The sequence below is a fragment of the Sebastes umbrosus genome, chromosome 21, assembly GCF_015220745.1.
Source record: "Sebastes umbrosus isolate fSebUmb1 chromosome 21, fSebUmb1.pri, whole genome shotgun sequence".
NCBI lineage: Eukaryota > Metazoa > Chordata > Actinopteri > Perciformes > Sebastidae > Sebastes > Sebastes umbrosus.
The window spans coordinates 14,569,193-14,592,740 of record NC_051289.1 but is presented as its reverse complement, the minus strand read 5'-3'; the positions used below and the strand labels follow the sequence as shown (position 1 = coordinate 14,592,740).

The 23,548-nt window shown below is 40.2% G+C and overlaps 1 protein-coding gene across 1 annotated transcript in view; it reads left to right on the top strand.

Annotated features, from left to right (window-relative positions):
- cntnap2a (contactin associated protein 2a) overlaps nucleotides 1-23,548 on the top strand; it is a 396,601-nt gene that overhangs the window by 265,211 nt on the left and 107,842 nt on the right. The window contains exons 15-18 of the mRNA XM_037756451.1: nucleotides 234-340; nucleotides 3,557-3,676; nucleotides 4,606-4,721; nucleotides 7,025-7,109. Of these exons, the coding sequence (XP_037612379.1) occupies nucleotides 234-340; nucleotides 3,557-3,676; nucleotides 4,606-4,721; nucleotides 7,025-7,109 (428 nt within the window). The remainder of the gene's footprint in view (nucleotides 1-233; nucleotides 341-3,556; nucleotides 3,677-4,605; nucleotides 4,722-7,024; nucleotides 7,110-23,548) is intronic.

Below are 23,548 nucleotides of genomic sequence, written 5' to 3'. Positions count from 1 at the left end.
TCATATGTTAATACTGTAAATACTTCATATCAACATAACCAAACTTAAATCTGAATTCCTCACAGGCTGGCAGTGTAGATGTGTGGAAGTGTGTGTTTTCGTGTGTGCTTCTGACCTTTACATACATTCTGCTACATTCTAATATTTTTCCCTCTTTGAAAGGCATCGTGTGTTTTGCAAATGTTTTAAAGTACTCTCTCTCTCTCTCTCTCTCTCTGTCATTCATTCTCCAGGTGTATGCCTAATCACTGTGAACACGGCGGCCGGTGTAAACAGACGTGGGATAGTTTCAGCTGTACCTGTGATGGAACAGGATACACTGGAGCCACCTGCCACACGTGTAAGTATGCGAGTGTGTGTGTGTATGCCGTTGTGTGCTATTGCCCATCTGTTTTTTCTCCCCTCACTTGAACACCACTGTGTTCTCTTCCTTGTGCATTTCTATTTTTTTTTTAATTTGGCCTTCCTCTGTTCGCATTTGAGTGATTAAGCCGGTTCTCCTTCCAAAGCCACAATCCTCAGCAGAGGGACAGATGAACTTTTGATGTGTTCAGAGGACAGGCTTTACTGACTGCCTTGTGCGTTTTGTTCTGGTCTGACAAGAGGCAACCCGACCAAAAGCGCCAGCACACAAAGAGAACAGAGTCAGAAAGAAGGAAAAAGCCAAAGAGGGTTTTTTTAAAGGCTTAAAATTTGGAGAATGCCATCCTTCCTCCCATGTGCAACAAACATTGTTCTCTTTTAAGAGAGGATGAGAGGGAGAAGTTCTGGCAATATTGTGTATGTTCAACATAAAACAACAGATTAGATATAAATGAAGTGTGAGAAAATTAGAGAATAGAAGAATAGAGAGTGAAAAAGACATTCTTCAGGACATAGCATTACAGAGGGACAGAGGTTGAATAACATCAGAAAGAAATAAAGCATAGTCAATATGATTAAAAATGTGTTTGTCCATATTTATGAAGGACTAATTCACTAATTAGAGATAGCTGAAGGCACAGCAGCAACCTGGAGATGGTGGGTTGAATCAGGGGACCAGCCAGGAAAATATGCGTTATGAGATTTGATGATTAAATGCATTTGGTTTAAAAATCTGTGCTGTGCGAGTCGCCAGACCTCACTTTAAGTGCTAAGAGTAAACTATTAGTTCATTAATCAATTAGTGGAAAGTAGAACACACTCTGCACAGCACTGTAGCCTGCAGCTCTAAGCCAAGAAGAAGACCATGACATTTGCATTTTGGAACATAAAACAAATCCGGCTTGGGGCCCTTCTGTGTGGAGTTTGGATATTCTCCCAGTGTTAGCGTGGGTTTTCTCCGGGTTTTCTCCGGGTTTTCTCCGGGTTCTCCGGCTTCCTCCCACAGTCCAAAGACATGCAGGTTAGGTTAAGTGTTGACTCTTAACTTCGCCCAATGTCAGCTGGGATCGGCTCCAGCCCCATCGCGAGCCTGAATAGGATAAGCGGTTACGGATAATGGATGGATGGATGAATGAATATATATATATACAGTATATATATATTTATCGGCCGGTAGCTCAATATCAGATTTTTTTACTCCCTAATATCGGCCCCATAAATTCCATATCAGTCGGGCTCTAATGCTAACAGATCGAAATTTTGTGGCGTCTTAAAAAATAATTGGATGTGGTTGGTTTACCAGTTATAGGCTACAAGCTACTGATATCTTCTCTTATACTACTTCAATTTAGATTTATGTTCAAGTTCATTTCTTTAATGACTGTAATTCAGTTCAGGTAAAGGTTACAGTGAAGCGTAGGTGTTGCAGAGCTTTTATCTGGATATTTTATGCATTTTTACTCTGAACATAAATTAGCCAAACGTGATTTCTGATCTCTAACTTTCTCTGTTGGCCTTTGAAAGTTTTTGTTGTGTCCCCGCGCTGTTAAGAAATCCTGAGAGAAGGGCTGGTTATTCAGCTCCCATCGTGTTACAGCCTTTGACCAATGGCTTTGAACCAGAAGTAGTGCCTCGACAATTTTGTTCAGAACCTTGTGAGATGGTTCAGCAGGGTCAGTTCCTCCCAAGAGAGGAAGAGCACGTCCTCTCAGCAAGCAACTGCATCACTGAACTCCTGGATGAGTAGAGGGATATCATGGAGAAAATTGACCAATAATGAAGTAGTCAGAAGATGTAGAGAAAAGAAAGATGGAAGAAAGGATGATCAAAAACAGAAACCATAAGAAAGAGCTAAGGGAGAGAAAAAAGGCAGTTTTGTTTTCTTTTTAAACTCAGTATTAAGCCTGTGAACAGTCTTGCCTCAATCAAGGAAGTTTCACTCCAACATTTCTCTTTGAACTGAAATTCTTCCTCCCTCCCCCTCTTTCTCTGTCTGTGTGTGTAGATCAACACAAACATAGCATCAATATGTTGTCAGATAGATTGCTAGACTGTGTGGGACAAGACACCACTCCTTGACAGGCGCTGAATAGAGACTGGCAACCACATGAAATTGCCTTCTGGAAGGAGGGAAAAAAAGAAAACAACTTTGGACATTGATGTTTCAGATCCATCCCGAAATTCTACAAATTCATTCATCTTTGGTCCAGTACATGAAAGAAATATATTAAAATGTGGACATGCGGGCTATCTTTGGGGAGGTGTATCATCTTTATTGTCATACTGTTGTTATTGTGGGCAGCATATAGTAGTAGTATAATATCATGACTTACACTGTGATTCCTCACCCGACCCAAGATATCACAAAATAGATTTGAGTGGATTACTGTAATGAACTCTTTTCCAGCGACAGGACAGAAAATGAAAATAACTGCCATGCAAATCTCTGAACACTTTCGTGTTAACCAGAGGATTAGTGTTGTCCAACATATCGAAATATCAATACTGAATATTTGAAACTGTTTCAATAATCATTTTCCGCAGTATCGATACACGGGTACCCGCTATTTTTCTTTTAATAAAAATTTTAAATTTGACGCCCTCATGGTTGGGTCAATTCTTCCCCACGGTATCAAAAATGGTATTGAATATCGATATTTTTCAAGATATTGTATCAAAGTTAGAAATTCCAGTGACATGACAACACTACAGAGGATCAACCCCTCTGATTTTGGATTAAAACATGACCTCAACACTGCCACCACCCTCAGGCCAACCTTTACATTTTTGTAAAGATGTTAGAATAGCAAAGCTGTCTCTCCATTTTCCATCCATCCAACAACAGTGCTGTTTGAAATCATTGTCACAAAATGTGGATATTTTCCAAAATAGACATATATCTCATGACGCAGTGTAAAATAAGCAAACAGATGTGTTTTACTGTTATACATTACACAAGAACAAACTCTTTGCAGGTGTTGAACAAAGCTTTTGTTATAAACTTTAGCAACACATTTTGTTCATTTTTCATGTATTTGTCACTCAGCATTATCCAACATTTTATTTTATTGAGTCTGGAGTGTCATGCACGTAACAACCTCAGTGGCTATGGATTTTTGGATTTTTAGTCTTGTTTCCTCCTCCTCCCGCTCATCTGTCTTCTTATTTCTCTTTGCCCCTTTCCCACCCCCAGCTATCTATGAGCCATCATGTGAAGCCTATAAGCATCAGGGCAGGTCCTCTGACACCTACTGGATCGACCCCGACGGCAGCGGACCCCTAGGCCCCTTCAAAGTCAATTGCAACATGACAGGTGTGTGCGGGGGAGAGCCCAAAATCTCTATTTGTGTGTGTGAGTGTGTGTCTGTGTGTTTGTGTGTGCACACTTCCCTGTCCAGCCCTGGTGACCTGTGAGGGAAGAAAAATCTCCAGCCCTCCTCATTCTTAACCTCAGACAGCGGCACTCTTAACCTGCTCTACCTGGGGTTTCCATGGCAACACGTCACAGCTACTGACATCTAACTCTGAAGGAGCAGCAACCACAGACACACACAGATACACGTACACACCCACCACAAGCGCATATGAAACGGACCTATTATGCAAACCTAAGAGTGCTCCAACGGTCTGAGTGACAATTCTGTCAATCATACGCACACACATCTTTTCTCCAACTCCACGCTCACACACACACATACACTTACACACACAGAGAGAGCGGAATAAGTAGATCGTCTGGAACAGCAGAGCACGCAGGCAGAGCAAAGGCGAGACTTTTAATGAAATGTCACTGCACTCCGCTGGCTGGCCCCCTTAGTCACGCTGAATAGCACACTCACACATACCTCAGAAATGTTAAGAGTTTCTTTTTCTCACACACACACACACACACACACACACACCTCCGAGACCTGGAATTCACACACACATATTCCCTGACTGACAGTGTGAATGAACAGGGAGATGTCTGAGTGACTGGCTCATGTTATAACAGCACAGAAGTGTCTATTAAACCCTGGAGTCACATAGCTGTAACTTAGATTACACAGAAAGAACGTCACTGCCATGACAGCCAGTTGTCTGTGTATGTGTGTGTGTGTGTGTGTGTGTGTGCATGGAGTTGGGTAAATCTACTGTTTGTGTAATCTATGTATACTTAAACAAAAGATGTACTACATCTATCAGGTTTATTCTTGCAGTTGAAGAATAATTCTTAACATGCTAATATGTTTGTGTTTGTAGAGGACAAAGTGTGGACGACAGTTATGAACAACCTGCCACCCAAAACTGCAGTGATTGGCTCCAGTAGAGAGAGACGCACCGTCTTACAGGTCAACTACAGTGCCTCTATGGACCAGGTAACACACACAGACACACTGACACTTACATTATGCATAGAAAGTCTTGTGTTGCAACGTTTTGGTTTTCGATTTTCTACAATTCACCTAAAAAACAAATCAAGAAAGCAGATAAAAAAGATATTGATGCCTGGAACCAAACACAAAGTAAAAGTGATGTGTTATTATTTTATGAAAATACAATGGAAACAACAAGAAGGTATATAATTTTATATTTGTATAATATGATATTGTGAAAATTGTAGTCATCAGGTTCTTAGTTTCGTGCTAAGAGACTATATCGACATCCTCTTTTGGAAAATGTGATTTCAAAGTGGCTGATAATCTCTCAATCAACACAGTTAGCATCTATTTAATGATATCCCACACTTGAAGGCAAGTCTCACAAAACCAGTTTCCAACAAGGTTGTTCGTTGAATTGTGTTGCCATTTTCCCCTAGACTACACTGTGCCAACATTTTCTACTATGTCAGGCTGCCTTCTGAGATGTTTGCTGATCAAAAGCTCCTTTGTTTTTCTCACTCAATACACACCGGAAAGAATCGCCCTTTAATGGACTCCTACAAGTCACTCACAGTGATCCACAAAGAACAGTCGTGGCATTCACGTGCGGATATTTGTCGACTGAGGCCTTGTACTCGGCCTCACCAAAGTCTCACCATGGGAGTACGCCTACTTAACAGCCACACAGTGACACCTCAGTCTGTACTGCCTAAAAACAAAGTACCAGAAGTAAATTGGAACTGTACAAGTCACTTTTCCCATGATGGCACAACACAGGAGCCAAACACCACTTATTAAGTCAATCAGTGTTGGTTAGTTGAAGCTTTACAACTAACCCTTTGACATGTTTTGTCTGCAAATGCATTGTTAACAGCTAGTCTGAGCTAGCAGAGCTGTGCATTACGTTTTCTGTTAAGTTAGTCCAGTGCTGACGGAGTGCTCTTGAGAATCAAGTGAAACTCGATTGCCCAGTCGCAAAAGACGATACTCCGGTACCAAGTCGATTGCCAAAATGCTTGTTTTTCTACAGTACCGTAGGTAACGGGGTACAGGGCTTGAGACGATCAAAACTTTCCCTGATAATGCTACATTGTGAACAACAAATCCGTCTTGAAATCAGCAGGAGGAGAGCTAGTTAACGTTAGCTGTAAGCAGCTGGTGTACAGTACAGTCCTGCTTGGCTAAGTAACATAGCTAACATCTAATGTACGGAGGTTGCATTAAGTTACATTATGATGCGTTCAAGCTCTATTCAGTTCAGCGATGATAAATTATAACGTTATCATGTTGTGTTCAAATTGTTTTTGGCGAGAAACTTGAGGCTAATCAACAGGGATGAATATTAAATTTGCAAAAAACAATGTGCAAACATTATTGTGTTGTTTTTGTTTTTTACCGTGGTATTGAATTGGGTATCAAGAATCGTGGAAACTCACTGGTATTGGTGTTGACTTCTAAATTTCTGGTATCGTGATATCCCTACCAGTTTCCATGATTTATAAATCAAGTAGAGGAGTAGGCAACCTGATCAAGTTGGGTTGAGGTTTCCATATCCCCAACATGAGCAATATAATCAAATGTAAAAAGTCAGATGGATTTGTGATGTATTCTGACATTCTTGCTTGTTATTGTTCGTATTAGTGACTACCCATCTTTCTACAGTCCTTGGCATTGAGAGTGAAGTGAGTAACCATGCTAACATTTATGCTGTCCCTGTCCCCTGACAAACCTACACTATCAGCAGCGTCATATAATGACACCGTCTTAATTCTTTTAAATGCACAATGATAATCTAACACAAGTGCTCCACCTCATGTCTCTACCACTTGTCTGCTGTGGTTTTGTAAAATACAGCTCAGACTAAATGAATCTGTTCTCTCCTACCAAGGAGTCGATACGTTCTTGTGAGTGGTTGCACAGGTCACATGAGGATGCTAGCCAGCTTTTTCCAGTTGTCACTCTCCGTCAAAAGCAAACTGTGTGTGAACTTTACACTTAACTTTCCAACGCTCCAATGAAGGAGTGACGGCAGTTTTTACCTGCAGTGTGTACAAGACCACTGTGTTCCATGGGATGACAGGGCTTGAGTAGCATATCCTTAATGTAATTATGTTCCCTCCTAATTTGTGTGGATCACTTGTTCCATTTTCAGCTTCTCTAAATCACGGGAAGCTAAATTAAAACAACATTACATTGCACTTTGTTTCATTTCACAGCTCAATAATTTGCTTTTACATGAAATTGTCCTGTCTGGCTGAATAAGATAAAATGAAAACGCATATCCGTGCCTGTGTTTCCAGGTGACAGCCATCACCACAAGTGCAGAATATTGTGAGCAGCAAATCGCCTACAGCTGTCGCATGTCCAGACTGCTCAACACTCCAGGTAAGGGTTGAGAACGGCATCTTTATTCACCACTGACTCACACACGAGTACACAGCACTGAGACAGGCAGGATGTTCTTTTTGTCACGTAGTCAGCATTTGATGGGAAATTCATAATAACTACAACACTCTCTCCCCATCTCCTTTTGTCTGGGGATGCTACAGATGGAGACAGTAAAACATGAAAAACCTGGGCAAGTCATTGACTTTGAAATGAGCTATGTCCAGGCCTGGAAAGGTTTTGAGAAAATAAATAAACCCTCAAAGTTTTGGAAAAGTCATGGAAATAATTTACATGTATATCTACCGTATATGTGGTTCAATTAAGATCAGTTGAGATAATCCCTATGTTTTTTTAATCAAGTCACTTTTAAAGTTAGAGCAGAATCACTCACGTCTACATTGTGTTCTGTGCATGAGGTAATGTCCTTTCTGCACTGAGATAAATGTTAATTTGCACTAGGCAAAGTGCAAATTTAATAATGTTTGGTTTCACATGGACAAGTGTATGGCATGCCTTGAACCGGGATATGCAAAATGTGGACTGTGTAGAAAAACATTTGTCATTTTTAATGTGGGTGAGGCAGCACTAGCTAGCCATGCTAATGGATCGAAGCACCAGGCTGCTGCTGATGCACACAAATCAGCGCTCACTTTTTCACTTCGGCAACCAGCCTGTCTTTTATCTGCCGCTAAGCAAATGCCCATTTCGGATGCTGTATCCAAACATGAAGCCTTAAACTGCAGCGGTACTGTGGACATTTAAAGGTCCCATATTGTAAAAAGTGAGGTTTTCATGTCTTTTATATTATAAAGCAGGTTTAAGTGATATATAAATACTGTGAAAGTATCAAAACGCTCAATCCACAGAGAAATACACACAGCCTGTATTGAGAAACCGTGCCTTTGAAACAAGCTGTTGTGATTTCTGTCCATTTGTGATGTCACAAATCTACAATACATAGACCATTTCACAGTTTTAAATGTAAATATTCTAAATGTGTCCCAGTTTATTTCCGGTAGCAATGTATGTGAATGACATCAGCTGACAGGAAGTAAACATGGACCCCAAGCTGTTGCCTAGCAACGCGATTCCGTTGAAATGCACTAAAACGGAGCGTTTCAGACAGAGGGGAGTGCAGGTATATTCAGGCTGACAGTACGAGGAAAATAAAGTGTTTTTTTAACATAAAAGCGTGTAACGATGTTCTAGTAGAAACACCAAATACATGTATGAACCTGAAAATGACCATGATACGGAACCTTTAAGACGACTAATTTGCACAATTCCTACAAGTTGTGTGAAGAAACAAGCCATTTTCAAGTCATATTCCCCGACAACCAAAATTTGCATGCGGTGAACACAACTTCACATATATATGTACATCTGGGTTTGCTTCTTACTTTAAGTAACTGACTTTGTCCAAAGTATCAAAGCATACATCATTATTTAATGAAAGCCTGAACCACTACTTACAGGCTAGACAGATAGACATGCATATCAGGCTATAGGACGACACTGGGGTGAAGATCTAATACATCAGCTCTGGATAGAGAAAATTAAGCTGCTCTCAGAGATCAGATTCATGAACCTTGTCGGAATCTCAATGGACGGGCTGATCATGAATTGGAAAGTAAAGACAGTTCTTGGGTTGATATTGGATTTGCAGTAGAAGCCACACTAAACCAACTCAGGTTAACTTCAGGGAATTTGTCCCCAAAACAGATCAAGTTTATATGAGACAATGGGGACAAAAGCATCATTTTTCACAGTGTTGGATGTGGTGAAATTTCTACTTGTCCTATCTCATGGACAGGCCATTTTTACTGTAAAAGAGCATTTCCCATCAACAAAGAATTGGCTGTGGAGAATCAGAAGTTCCTGTCGAACTGCAAAAGCAAAAAAAAGATTGGAGATCGAAAAGCAGATTGATAGGAAGCTTGCAGAAATTAACAAGTGTGGAGGTTGTTTTTTGGGAAAAAAACAGGGAAGGCGCTCTGCTGTTTATTAAAAGTTTGTATTAAAAAACAGTTAGTTCCAACCTGACACTGCTGCTGATATGTGTCAGTGTTACTGGATAAAATGTTTACTTACTTATTTTTCCAATCAGTATTGCCTCATTTATGTTATTTGAGGCTACACAATTGAATTCCAGGGTTCCATCCCTGCAATATGTTGTTTTTTTTCCTTTAATTTGTCACCCATCTGTATCTTTGACTGTTGCTTTCATCCTGTCTTTATCTAGCACTACAGATGATAGTACTGAAACAGACCAATGGAAATGAGTTGGGGCCTGGCAGGGCTCATTCTGAGTAGATTAACTTGGATAACATTCATTTGGCTTAGATTTGTTTGGACTCAGTCAGTTTGGCTGTAATGTGCTTGAGCAAGGCCTGGCAGGGTTTTCTGTCAGTTTGGTTTGGATTAGCTAGGCTGGCTGGTGAAACGGTTGAGTTGTGTAAGGTGTGCCCTGGATTAGATACGTTTGATTTGTGCTGTGGTTGGGTTTAGTGGACTTTCAAACAGGGTTTTGAATAGTTTTTAAGCAATAGAGAAGGGGAGAAAGGAGGGACTGCAGCTGTGTTTTACTCTTGTTTTGCTCTTTCTGTGCAAAGATTGGTACTTAATATCAATATACTGTATGTGTGTGTGCGCCTTATTCACAGCGCTGTGTGCTTTTCACTGTGAGAATAACAAGCCTGCTGTCATTGTCAGAACCGTTTCTGCCTTTTTCTTCTGTTTCCTCTGACTAATACACGCTCTCTCTCACACACATACACACTTAGTACACGCACGCATAAACACAAAGACCCACCTTAGGGATAGCTTCATAAAGACAAGACACGGCTGGCAATTAGAGTGAGTGAGAGGAGATAGAAAGAGGGTGAGGGAGGGAGAGAGGACTCCGCGTTTGTTAGATGTATGCCCGCGTATGTGTGTGTTTGTGTATGTGTGTGTGTGCATGGTCCTTGATTGACTGAGGAGGAATAAAGCAGTAGGTGGTAAGTAATAGCTGGGTATTAGTGCAGCAGAGCAAAACTTTGCCATTAACTCCCACTGCATTGAGAGATGGCACCTACACCTGCGAGGGAAACACAAATATACACACACCTTCTTAATACGCTCTTTTTTTACACTCAAGCTTAAAGTGCTGTTGTGTGAACACACACACACACAGGCAAACACCCCTCCCACAACCACACAGTCAGTCCTTCATTAACCAGTTTACTCCTAATTCACTACCTTGCAAGTTAAGGGAAATCCAATTACCAGTTTAGAATGACTGAGGAAGTAGAACCGGGGAAAATCATTTACCCAAAAATATGCTTCATAAATTAGCTGTCAGCTTTCATCAAATTACACTGTCAACAGCATTTTCCTCTGTGAACCACAGGCGCACGCACACACATACGCACGGCTATACACACAGACGCACACTTGCTACTCTTCCACTTCCACTTTTTTTTTTTCTCATCCAGATCTCATCTATTACACTAGGGCTGGCATTTTAGAGCTAAACGAACCGTTAAATGGGAATTATATTCTGCCACCAGTGACATCCGTAATTTGGAACTTGGCCAGTAATTGTCCTAATTGTCTGACCCCTTTTTCACCTCTTCCCCGTATTCTGTCCCTTTACTCAAACATATCCTGCATCCGCAAACACACACACACACACACACACAGTTTGTCTCTGTCCAACATTCGCAAGATGGGTAGATAAAATAATGGGAGAGCGTGATGCTGATGCATGCAGCAACACACACACACACAAAGACACAACTCAAAGAGACACACAACCCCAGGCAATATTTCCCTTTTCTGTCCTTCCTCCCCTATCTCACCTCTTCCTCTCTCCACTGCTCCCCATCATCTTCTGCATCCACATTTATCAATTTATATCCATTTATTCTCTCCCTTTACTCCACAGTTACCTCCTCTACTGCCCCTTTGTTTTCCCTCTCATCCCATTTACCATTTTCAAGCCTCCATTTTTTGCCATTCTCCCATTTTTCACCTCCAATTTTGCCTCACATTATTTTCCTCTTTCCTTTTTTAAGCTTCTTTTTTTTCTCCCCACCCCATCTCTCTGCCCCTGTCTTCTCACTCACTCTGTCAAACACTATTTCCATTAGTGTTGGAATAGCGGCTTTTAAAAGGAGAATTAGCTCCCTTCACTAATGATTTAGAATTGTTCCTTCCAGCGTAAACAACCTGTAAACAACCAATGGCACAAGGCTTGGCACAAAAAAAAAGCCCTTGTGCAGATGCAGAAGCAGATAAAAACACACAGCTCTCGTTCTCTGACACACATACAGCCACGGACAAGTTTGGATGCTGAAGCTTAAGTGCTGCACATCAGTTGCCTTGAAAGTTTGCAAAGTAATTGTATTCCTTCTTTAAGTTTCCTTGTTACTGTTGCTCCTTCTTCACTCTTGGAAATGTACATTATGTTTGTATGTACCTGAAGTCATGGTCCAATCTATTTGGCTGAGCATTGTGCAATCAGTGTTCTGCACTTGACCTTAATCCACATGTGTAGAAGTTGGTGGTATCCTAGTAACAGCCTGAAATTACCCATTACAACTCTCAACAAGTCTTCCATCATTTTCAATTTCCATGCTTTCTATAATGTCTGCCAGGACAAGGTTAGTGGAGGATTTTGTTGTTTGTCCATGCCCTCTGGAACAACACTTATAAGTTTTTTTTCTGATCTGACGCCACTATCAACAAGATGACATCATTTGTCTGTATTTCCAAAACAGTTACAAACCAATGTTGCAAAAGTAAATCAGTTTTATGATCTGAGAACGCTATGGTTAAGGTTTGGTTAGATTTAAACTAGGGCTGTCAAAGTTAACGCGATAATAACGTGTTAACGCAAATTTGTTTTAACGCCACTAATTTCTTTAACGCATAACGCAATCGATATTTCGGAGGTTGTAGTGGGCTCAGTTTTAAAGCTAGAGTGAAGATACTGATATCATATGAAACTAGAACACCTAAGGAATTCATTGGTACCATGGCATACTAGCTTGTCGAGAAGGAGGTTAAATAACGCTCCAAATTTGCGCAAAATTTTCAAAGGGGTCCCTTGACCTCTGACCTCAAGATATGTGAATGAAAATGGGTTCTATGGGTACACACAAGTCTCCTCTTAACATACATGCCCACTTTATGATAATCCCATGTAGTTTTGGGCAAGTCATAGTCAAGTCAGCACACTGACACACCGACAGCTGTTGTTGGCTGTTGGGCTTGAGTTTGCCATGTTATGAATGTATGCTGAATGCAGCACCTGTGAGGGTTTCTGGCCAACATTTCTTTTGTGTTGTTAATTGATTTCCAATAATATATACATACATTTGCATAAAGCAAACATATTTACCCACTATCATGTTGATTAGAATATTAAATACTTGACAAATCTCCCTTCACAACTGTACATTTTGAACAGATAGAACATGTGTGATTAATTTGCAATTAATCGTGATTAACTATGGACAATCATGCAATTAATCACAATTAAATATTCTTATCGATTAACAGCCCTAGTTGTTTGGGTAAAATTACTACTTTATTAAGGTTAGGGGACCTTTGTCGTCATGGTTACAGTAATAACCACTTGGTTCAGGTTAGGGAACGACCACAGTAATGGTTGAAAGAAGCGAACGTTGACTGTTGATAGGAAATGGCAAAGAAACAGCGAAAAGTAAAGCCACCAACAACCAAAAGCACAAACTTAAACATATGTAGCATGTTTCTTTACTGAACAAACTCTTTCTCATTCACACACAGACACTGCCAGATGTATTCACATATGTGCACACACTCAGAGCTTTTGTTAGTTTATGAAAACAAGTGTTTTTCTCTCTATATTTGCCAGACTTGCCTGAAGCGATTGATAGAATAATTTATAGAATCCAGGCTAATGAAGAAAGCAATATTTCAAACAAATGAGCTCATTAATCCAGTGAAGTGGTCTTCGCTAAGACGTAAGTGTCTAATATGTGCACAGTTTAGAGGCAACGCTAATATGAAGAAGCTTTCGCAGAGTCGCTGACCAAGCGAACACGTCTACTAGACTTAATAAGTTATTCCGATTTTGTGCTTTGTGGACAGGGGCTTGTAATAGATGTCTGTTTACCCAAAATGGCAGTAAAAAAAGTGTCTCTAATAACATGATAAAGGAATGCTGTAAATGCCTCAATACGATATCTTATCAATGGTTAAGTTACACGTAAAGTTTAACTTATTGACTGTGTGTAGCATTACTGACTCAAACTATTTTTGTAATAAAATTGTCATCCAATCGTGTAATCAAACTGTCAAACGTATTTTGTTCTCAAGTGCAAAGTAACACTGGCAGCAGAATTCAGTTCCAGCAAATCGTAATGTTTTGTGATAAAATGTGATTGCTGATAGCGCTGCATATCCAGCCTTTTTCCTTCTGCTCAGGTAAGCTTTCACTTGCTGTCAGCAGAGCAACATCCAATTAATCTGGGGTGATGTCATAAAGTTAACAATGACTTTTCTTTTTTTTCTGTCCAGTCATGTCAAAAGTTATTATGATACCGGCAAATACTATCATTATAAAGTGTTATCATTTCAGGAGTTTATCACGTTATGGAATTTTGTTATGTTAGCATATTTATTGGCTGTTAAAATGTTACAGGCCTCTAAAAAGGAGGTACAGCTAAGTGATGCGGCGGCTATATACAGTAGATAGATGGAAAGGGGAAATGTTTACAGAGTGGGGAGAATAAAATGGAGAAGGCTGAAGAGAGAGAAAGTGGAGCAAAGGGAGAAACTGAAACTCTCTCCAAGCCGTCAACACACTTCAGTCCCAGGTCGAGCAAAAGGACTGGGCTATGGCCAACAACAGACTACTGATCTCTGATAGCAGGGTGGACAGGAGGGCACTCAGTGAAAAAGAATGGACATGGGACAATTGAATAACTGGCTAAACATAGAGGTATGAACATCACCAAAAGCTTGATTTATTGGCTTTATTAAGTTTTCCTCAGCATTGTTTTAATGAATATTCAAGTTCTTTTTTTGTCATATGCCCAACAATTACAGAGAAGCAGTGGTTTACAATGACAATCTTAGATCTCAGGCTCCCTCCAATAATGCTCATTTGAATATGTATAAAAAGAAAAACGCACAAGTAAAAAATCGGAAGATATAAAATAGTGCAGAAGTTAAAATATAGGGATGAAATATATGTAATAAATGTATATGCGTAAAGCCTGCCCGCTCGCCAGCTCTCATCCCCGGCTCTCTGTACCCCGCTGTTGCCTGGTAAAGGCGGCGGTATGGGCCGCAAGATATTACTACTGACATTCCTGTACTTTTACGTCTTAACGTTTGCTGTATTAGCCATGTGTTTACTACATGCTTATTTGCATATAGAGCGGGGAAGATCCGATCACAAGTGGTCACTCAAGATGCTAATGGAGACGCAATCTAATGCCAGGTGTGAACAGACGTAGTCAGAGCTGTCCACTTGTGATCGGATCACCCAAGACGCATGTTAATGCCAGGTCTGAACATGGATTAAATACAGAGATGTAAACAGGTTATGTATATATACTGGTCACATGGTGTGATGTTTTGTAAATGGTTTGACCTACGGCTCATGAAGTCTGGTATAAAACGGTCCCACCCGTAACAACCATGAATGAAAACACAGGTTAGAAAATTGGTCTTAGGTGTAAATGAGAGCCAAAGGAAGTGAGAGTGAAGCACACAGGAGGAGAGGGGAGAATCGGGGGTGGCCAGAGATGTGAGATGAGCGTGGCTCAGGATAATGAGGCTGTGTGTATGCATGGCGTGGTTACAGTCTTATTCCTTGGGCACTTCTGGTCTCAATTATTGCCTCACGAGTCACAGAAAGCCAACCACTGTAATATTCCACACACACTCACAGGTCTTACCCATAACGACTTTATTCTGCAGCGTTGGTTAACCACTCGTTTATTTTTTTCTCTTGTTTGTGGTTTTTGATGTTCATCATTAACCTTTACAAATGCAGTAGTGTGCAGACAATTGTTTTCTCCTATCTCGCTTTCGCTCTTAAGCTCTTGTGTCTCTCTGCAAACAGCAACAGCTACCAATAATGGTGCACTGCTGTGGAATGTGAACACGGCTATAGCTGACATCCAGCTGAACTTCAAAAGTGTGTCCCTAATTATGTTTTATTGGGAAATATGAAATCAGTAACTAATCTACAACGAGTGCTGCTGACTCCTCTGCTGTGTGGCTTTTATATCAACTCATACCTGTTACCTTGTTTTTGTCTTTTATATTTTTACTGCTTATTACAAACAAATAAGACTAAGCTGACGACGGACCTTGTTATTGGTTTTTAACTGTTTGGGATGATGTCATTATTCATTTTAATACCCCTTTATATTTCATCTATAACACTTTTTTATTAGCCTATTGTGCCCGCACACTGCCTGATTGTGCCACGTCTTTCATTACCCGACTAATGTTCTGGTTACAGTGTCATTAATTTGTGAAGGCACTCCAGGCAAGAAGCAAGTCAGGGGCCGAGAGAGAACAAGAGCTAATATATCGAAAGACAAGAGAAAGGAGAACTATCACCAGCACCCTCAGGCGGCTCTCTCTCTCGCTCTCCCCATCACCCCAGTGTCCGCCTTTCTTTCTCCCTTCCTTTTCTTACCCCCTGTAGACAAGATGCTAATTAACGTTAAATTATCTTCTCTATCTTTCCCTGCTTTAAACGCACTGATGAGAATCCACCTCCCTTCAAGGTTGCAGGCAGCTTTTTCCCACCCACCCCAACCCATTACGGGCTGGTGCTGAGGGTGTTCAGTCAGTTGATAAGAGGCATTGGAGTCTGACGTGTAAAGTTAGGCTTTATATAGAACAGCAAATTAACGGATGGAATTAGCCTGAAACCTTTCTACAGCCTTTCAGATAGGTTAGAACTGGAGACACTTGAAGACATCTGTGGCTGTGGTGGTTGAAGGTTTGCTAATGGGAAACAGCAGGCGGGTGTGGGCGGGTTTTTTTTTGTGACAAAGTGATGTTTAGTGAGAGACACTGTACAAGAAATAGAGCAACAACGTGTGATCCGTCACAGAGAAGCCCTTGTCATTTACATCCCAAAATGTGTGCTCTCTTGCCTCAGTAATGCGTCATTGCCCGGGATAATGCTGTCATACGTTGTGTTGACAGAGCCATGTGTCTTATCCCACACCATGTCTGTCTACCTGAGTGCAGCACTTACAGCTCATAGCCACACCGGTGCCGGTGTCGAAGGAAAAGAGTATAACATTTTACAGTACATTAAGTTGGAGTAATAAGGTGTTTGCAAGGGCAGCATCATCGCTCTCTTTTTTTTCTCTTTTGTTTCCTCAGCTTTTCCTTCCTTCGTATTTCTTTTTCCTCTCTTTCTCTTGTCGTTTTCTCTCCTGCAGTCTCTTAGTCACACAGACTTGTGTGAGAGTCCCAAGGGTGCTAAAGTTACGGTCATAGTGTGTAACTGTGTATCCGTCTGATGTCTGTCTGTGTGGATGGATGGTGTGTGCGGTGTAGCTTTTGTAAAGACAACACCAGCTGCTAGTGAAGCTTTCGGTGCGTGTGTGTGTGTGTAGTTTTCAAAGCCTCCATGTCTCTCTCTCACCCAGTACTTGTGTGTGTGAGAATGTGTGTGTGTGTTTGTGCTTATTGGCATTGCCATAGAGTGAGCAGTCCATGCCTGCTGCCCACTGGCTGTAGCATTCATCCAGCATGTCAAATACTCTCTGTTCCCAGTCTGCCCTGTGTTGGGCAGAGTGCACGAATTCTGTTTTAACACAAGCAGAGACAAGAAGTGGCCATGATGGAATTAACCTGAGCAGAAGTTTAATTGTTAACAAGTACATAAATTAGTTTAAAAAAAAACAAATTGATCAACAAAAAACCCTTACTTTAGTGCAAGCAGGGTCAAGGTACTTATATGACCCAAAATGTATCAATCTAGTGCACACTAAAGTCAAATTCAACTGTAATTTCTAAACTGATCTCAGTGGATTAGTTTTCCAGTAATACAAGAACCATACAGAAATAATGTCAAATATTCAAAGTGTTGTGTTTTCCTTATAAGTAGTTTACACATTTTCATGTTTTTTCACGCGAGACAAATCTGTCTGATGTACCCGCAGCTGCTGGAAGCTCAAATTAGTGCTCTGTTTCAGGACACAGCCGAAGATCAAATGGTATGGACTGCTCTCGGTCATGTTTCGCTCGAGGTAAACTGGTTCACACTCAAAGGTAAAAGCAGTCTTTTGAAGTTCTCACTGGCTGTAAATGCATTTGTATGTAATTTAGAAAAATAACAAGCACAACTGTTTAGGCTAATGCTCTTTTCAGTGATATAGGATCAATGATTTTCAAAGTCCAACCTCTTTTAGTTATGCAAGTGTCAGGCGCACATAACTAGAACTACAAATCAAACACTGTCAGTAAAGATTGAGTACTTTAAAGGAAAAGACAGGCAGTGTATAGATTTAGGAAATCAGCATCACATGTCAAATGAATAACTCAGTTATGTTTTGCAAATGCTCTGAGCATATGCATCCCAAGTCTCGTCATTGACATAGCAGGTCATTAAAAACAGTTGCACACAGCAGAGCTTATAATTAGTTTTACTTTGAAATAACTTCATTGGTTTAGTAAATGCTACTCCACTTATCCCTCTGCAACCTTTTCAGATTGTTTGTGTTCTTTCTGATCTGAAGTCCATAATTTATTTTACTTTTAAGTTTAAATCCATGATACATGAAATGACTAGGATAATAATTAATACAGTATCCTAATTTAATTTAAAGTCATCCTACCCTTCAGAGACTTAACTTCAACTTTCATTTGTGGTTTTTCTGTCATTGGTGCTACTAGTGCTGTACCCTTTCAGAGCGCGTGCCCGTCCAGAATGGGCCAATCGCTTGGCCCCCAGAAATTCAGTTTGTCTATGGGCTGCTTGTACCCGCCAAGCGTGAAGTTCATTGGCTGAATAAAATTGATATTTTAGCTGTCCTTGTTTTTTGTTGTGGGAGTTATTTTCTCTTTCTCTTGAATTGTAGTGACATGTTTTGGATTTCAGGATTTGTTTTGTCTTGTTTTTATGTTAAATGTTTTGTGCTTCGTTGTGTTTCTCTGTCTTCTAACATCTTGGGACCACGTTGGAAATAAGTGTTTTGACTTTAACATGTTATAATTGGATATTTGTTGTCTTCTTTGTCTGATAATCCATGAATAAAATCAACCAATCAACCAACGGTTCTCAAGATATGTGAAGGGCAGTCATACAGCCGGACAGACAGAGAATACTTCCTTTATAGATAGATGATGTTGCTACAGCGCCACATATCAACCAAAGGTCACCCAGACATCATATCTTCACCTTGTACACCAAATGTGGCACCAATAGCCCAACGCGTTCAAGAGATATGACATTTTGCAACAAAAGCCCTGCCCACAGCATTTGAGCTAATTTTGAGGGCCAGCTATAGCAAAACTGTATGGAACATCAAAAATCCAAAAAAGTAACTTTATCCGGCTTGGTCCAGAGATGTTTTGTACCAAATTTGGTGACGATTGCTCAAAATTTGTAGGAGGAGTAGTAAAAAATAAGATTTGGACAGAATTTTGTTTCTGAGACTCAAAAGTTACACATCAGAATGTACTATTCATTGTTATAGTGCCTCCATCTGGTTAAATTGTACTACATTGGGTCCCAAACAATACACCCACCAAGTGTGATGTAGATCGGATGAGCTTCCTTGCTTTATAGTTAGATAGTAGTTGGAGCAATACAAGATTGGATTGGAACAATTACAGGAGTGAATGACATAAGGATCATTTCAAAATGTTTTAATGTATCCTCAATGTTGGACGTATAGGATTTATATAGGAATTTATACAATTAAATATGCAAATAAATATGTTTTTTTCCTGTATTGATGTTTTAATATGCTGCACATAACACCTCTGATTACAGGCTTTTGTTTTAGAGCAGCTTCAAACAGCTAGACTATTTTTTTCCTGCCTTTGCTCTTTTCAGCCAAAATTAGACATCAGTCAATATAAAGAGCCTACAAGGGAGTCCATTATCCATACACAAAACGCAGCACTCAGCACATAGCACTGTTAACAATTTGCTAATGGTTTTTGTTACTGCCATTATGTGCATTACAGTTCAACATAAGACATTAAACTTGTTAATGATCTTCTGGGACCGAAGTAAAGGCACGTCACGTGACTGATGGGACGGATGAGAGTGTGTTATTCACTTCATATTTTAGTCGAGAGAATATAAGCCGCGCAAAGCTGCAGCTATAAAAGGAGAAGCAATTCCCAGAAAATAAGTATCTTTTTTAGAAAGTAGATGCCGTGCCCATTATGTCTCTCAACTCACAGACATCCACATATTATTCCAAAGCACACACCAGTAACACAGACATATCATTGGAAAACATGTACATGAGAGACAGGCCGAGCTACACAAAAAAATAAGTACAATACAAAATCCACACAGTACACTGACACAAACATCCACACAAAGCATGCCTTATCTTTATTTTTTTAGTCTTTCTCTATTTATATTTGTTCTGATTTCTTTCTGAGGCTTCTCTCTTTTCTCCTCTCCCTGTTATCTATTTTCTTTTCCATATTATTCTTCTTTATGTCATGTGCTCTCTGAAATGCTCAGTGCTGAAGGGTGGGCCCGAGGCACAACATAACCAAAGGCACCACACACACACAAATACAACACATACATTTGCACATTAATGCAGGACAGTGTTCCGATAAATCTAACTAACAACATTTATTATTGCTCTGGCTTCATGTCTTTAAAGAAGAATTGCCAATCCAGCATAAATTAAACTGATGTGTGTGTCGATGATGGCGCGTGTGTGTGTGATTCATAACAGACTCATGGCTGATGGACCAAGTACATTGAGCATTTTAATGTATTCATTCCATTCAATGCCGATACATCTAGGAGGAAACATGTGTGTGTGTGTGTGTGTGTGTGTTGGTTATTATCAGTGAGAGCTTGTCCCCTGTGGATGTCCATGCTCCTGATATTACTAACTGGAGATTGTTGTCAGATAGCAACATTAAACCGAATGCTCCTCAGAGGAAAAAAAAACTGCATGGTTAGCATTCAAGTAGGCGAGATTTTCTAATGTGAGCATGCTGAGCGTTGATAAAATGAACCTGATGGCTTATTGATCTCCTTTGGGAAATTTTCATGCCTCTAGAGATTCAGTGTGTTGCTCAAAGGAACATACTGTATACGAATATCAGATTGTTGGTGCAGTTAGGTCATGTGACTCCCCAGATCCGTTTTATTATTATCATACATTGTGTTGGGTTACTACACCCACAGACATGACCTTTAAAATAAGACAAAGCTGTTAGCGATGAAATCTCATTAACTTGATGTGATAATGATCTAGCCAGGTTTGTCTTTTTATAGGTGAGTAAGTACATATTCATGTGCTTTGCGGAGAAATTAATTCTCCCATCACACACTACCTCCATTTTCAATAAAAAAATGTGATACTTTAAAAGTTAGGCAGAAACAGAGACATTTTTGTGATGAATACTTTTACAGTATTTTTTTTTTTTTGTATCTTACTCATATAAAGTTGTGGGATTTACCCTGTCAGAACAAACAAAGTTCATTTGAATCAGTGTAAAATCTGATGAAACTATAGCCACGCTTCCATTGACTTATTTTTGTGCACACTTTGAAGCATCGCATTTGAAAAGCTGTATGGAAACGGCAAAATTTGATAAACATTCTGAATTAGGATCAAAATAATTTACACTCGCTTAAGGTGATTTGGTCGTGATGCGCTAAATGATATGGAAACGCCTTTGCTGAATAAATTCTGACACAGCGAACATTTAACTCACATGACCGATCAGCTGTTTCTGCTGTCGCCGTCTTCTCGGATATTCCCATAATGTGCAAATGCCTTTGTGTCCGGACAGCATGAAACATGGCCTATGCTACTTCTGACCAAACTACACTGTAGCCGAGTTTTTTTAGCTCCAAACCAGTTGAAGGAAAACCCACTAATTCTTTGTTTCCGATATTTCAAAAGTTTGTTTGACAATTGAATGGAAACACGACTTGAATGTAGTTGTCACCATCCGTACACTGTTGCCTCGCAAGTAGATCCCTACGCAGTTAGCATGAATGGCTAATCCAGGGTCTACATTCTGTGTTTACATTTGGTTGGCTCAGAGATGAGCATTTCCAGTGATTTATGCACAATTTAAGTTTATTTGGAAATCTTTAGGAGGCTTTGTCTGACTTCTCTTCATTTACTGTATCGGGTGAGAAGATGAACCAGACTTACCAGTACCTGATACCTGGTGCATTCCGTTAAGGTCATCCCTCCAACACAGATGCACGCCATAACCTCCAGAAGACAAACACATGTCAGACAGATACAATTCATGAGCAGCCGTTAATGGGTTTCGGATATCATAGTCTGTCATGTATAATCATGCGCTTTAGAACCATCAACACTTTCAACATTACCAATGCTCCAAAATGTCTTCAACTGTCTTCTTCATTTTTCTTCTTTACTAGAAATTGTTTCTGCCGTTAGAGCTGTTGTTGACTTGCTGTGTTAATAACAGAAGTGAATTAATTCCTTTTATTTGCTCTCTAGGTAATGTACTGTATGTGTACAGAAACCCAATCATATTTTGCAATAGGGATGTCACGATACCAGACATTTAGTTGTCGATACCAATACCAGTGAAATTCCATGATTCTTGATACCCAATTTGATACCACAGTAAAAAACAAAAGTAAAACAATAAATCTCATGTACTTCAACATCCACTTCTTTATTACCGTTTCCATACCGTTTCCATACCGTTATTTGTCAGGAAGTTAAACGATTCATAATTCCCTCTTATTATCTATTTTATATCACTGTGAAAACATCTCCCTCAAACTCCTGGATTTATTCAAGTTTCTCGCCAAAAACTAAATTTTACAAGATTACATTTGAACATAAGAATACACAACTGAATAGAGCTTGACCACATCATAATGTAAATCAATGGCACCTCCCGTGTTGAAATCGGCAGGACGAGAGCTAGTAAACATTAGCCGTTTGCAGCTGTTAAGCAGCACAATCCTGCATGGAGCTAAGATTACACAGATTTGTAATTCACAATGTAGCATTATCAAGGGGAAAACAGGGTGCAAAGGGACGCCAATAGTCTCGAGCCCTGACGGTAACGTCAATTTCGGCAGCAACTTGGTACCGAAGTGTCGGTTCTCGTGACATCCCTATTTTCGACTGTGGTGAAGTACTGAAATCGGGTTAGAATCAAGAATAAACTTTGACTTTGACATTTACTGGAATCTATCGTACTCAGCACACGGCACCTTTGAAACAGACAAGCATAATGCTTCAATGAGAAATTGTCCTACAGATTTTTTGCAAGTGTTTGCATGTTTTATACCAACTGAGAACAAAGCAAGCACCTGGAGTTTGTTTACTTGTTTGTGTTGTTTGGGATTTGATTCGTTGCCGCTGTTGAGTACATAAGATAGTGGAGGAACGCTGATCCAGAAACGGCTATTATTTTTCAAACTTTGGAGATTGACAGCGTAACACTGAGCACAACTGAAACTTGTATCCAACTCTTTAAACGCACAGATAGCTTATCAATTCAGACTTGCATGGTGTGAAGAGAAGGACAGAAAGAAGGACGAAGGAAAATGTTGCATCTTTGCTGTAGCATAGGGATGAGTAGAGGAAAGAAATAGAGAGAAGGGGGCGTGTAAGACAGAGATTGATGCAGAGTGACAGAGAGGGAAGAAAACAAGTAAAAGAGGGAGAAGAGAAGGAGGCAGAGGGGGAGAAGGAGAAGCAGATTAGTTTGTTTTCTGCCGCTTGCTCTGACATTGAAAGATATGTCGGTACTAATGTCCCAGAAAGCCTTGAATAACACAGCAAACCGATACATATCCTCCTTAATGGGATTTTCTGAGCTGTACTTGCTGCCTCTCACGTGCACGCACACACACCAGCACACCCCAAAAAAAGCACATAAACAATACACCATATGGCCACCGCCTGGCGGAAAGATAAAAGGCAAATGGAAAAATAGAAACCGCTCGCTTGAGGAGTAATTATAATATTGTCTTCTCATTTGTGACGAGCTGAGGGGTTGATCTCAATTATGAAGCTTTCTAAGGCAATCCTCGGCTCCCCATTTGTCCTCCCCAAGGTTGCCGGGGACGACGGATGCACGATGAGCTGTGGCGTATGACCACAAACCGATCATCAAACATAGTGGTTTCAGTGATGGATCACACAGGCGAGAGGATCCTGCTCCATTATGAAGACATGCATTTGCATATGCATACTAATGGACTGACT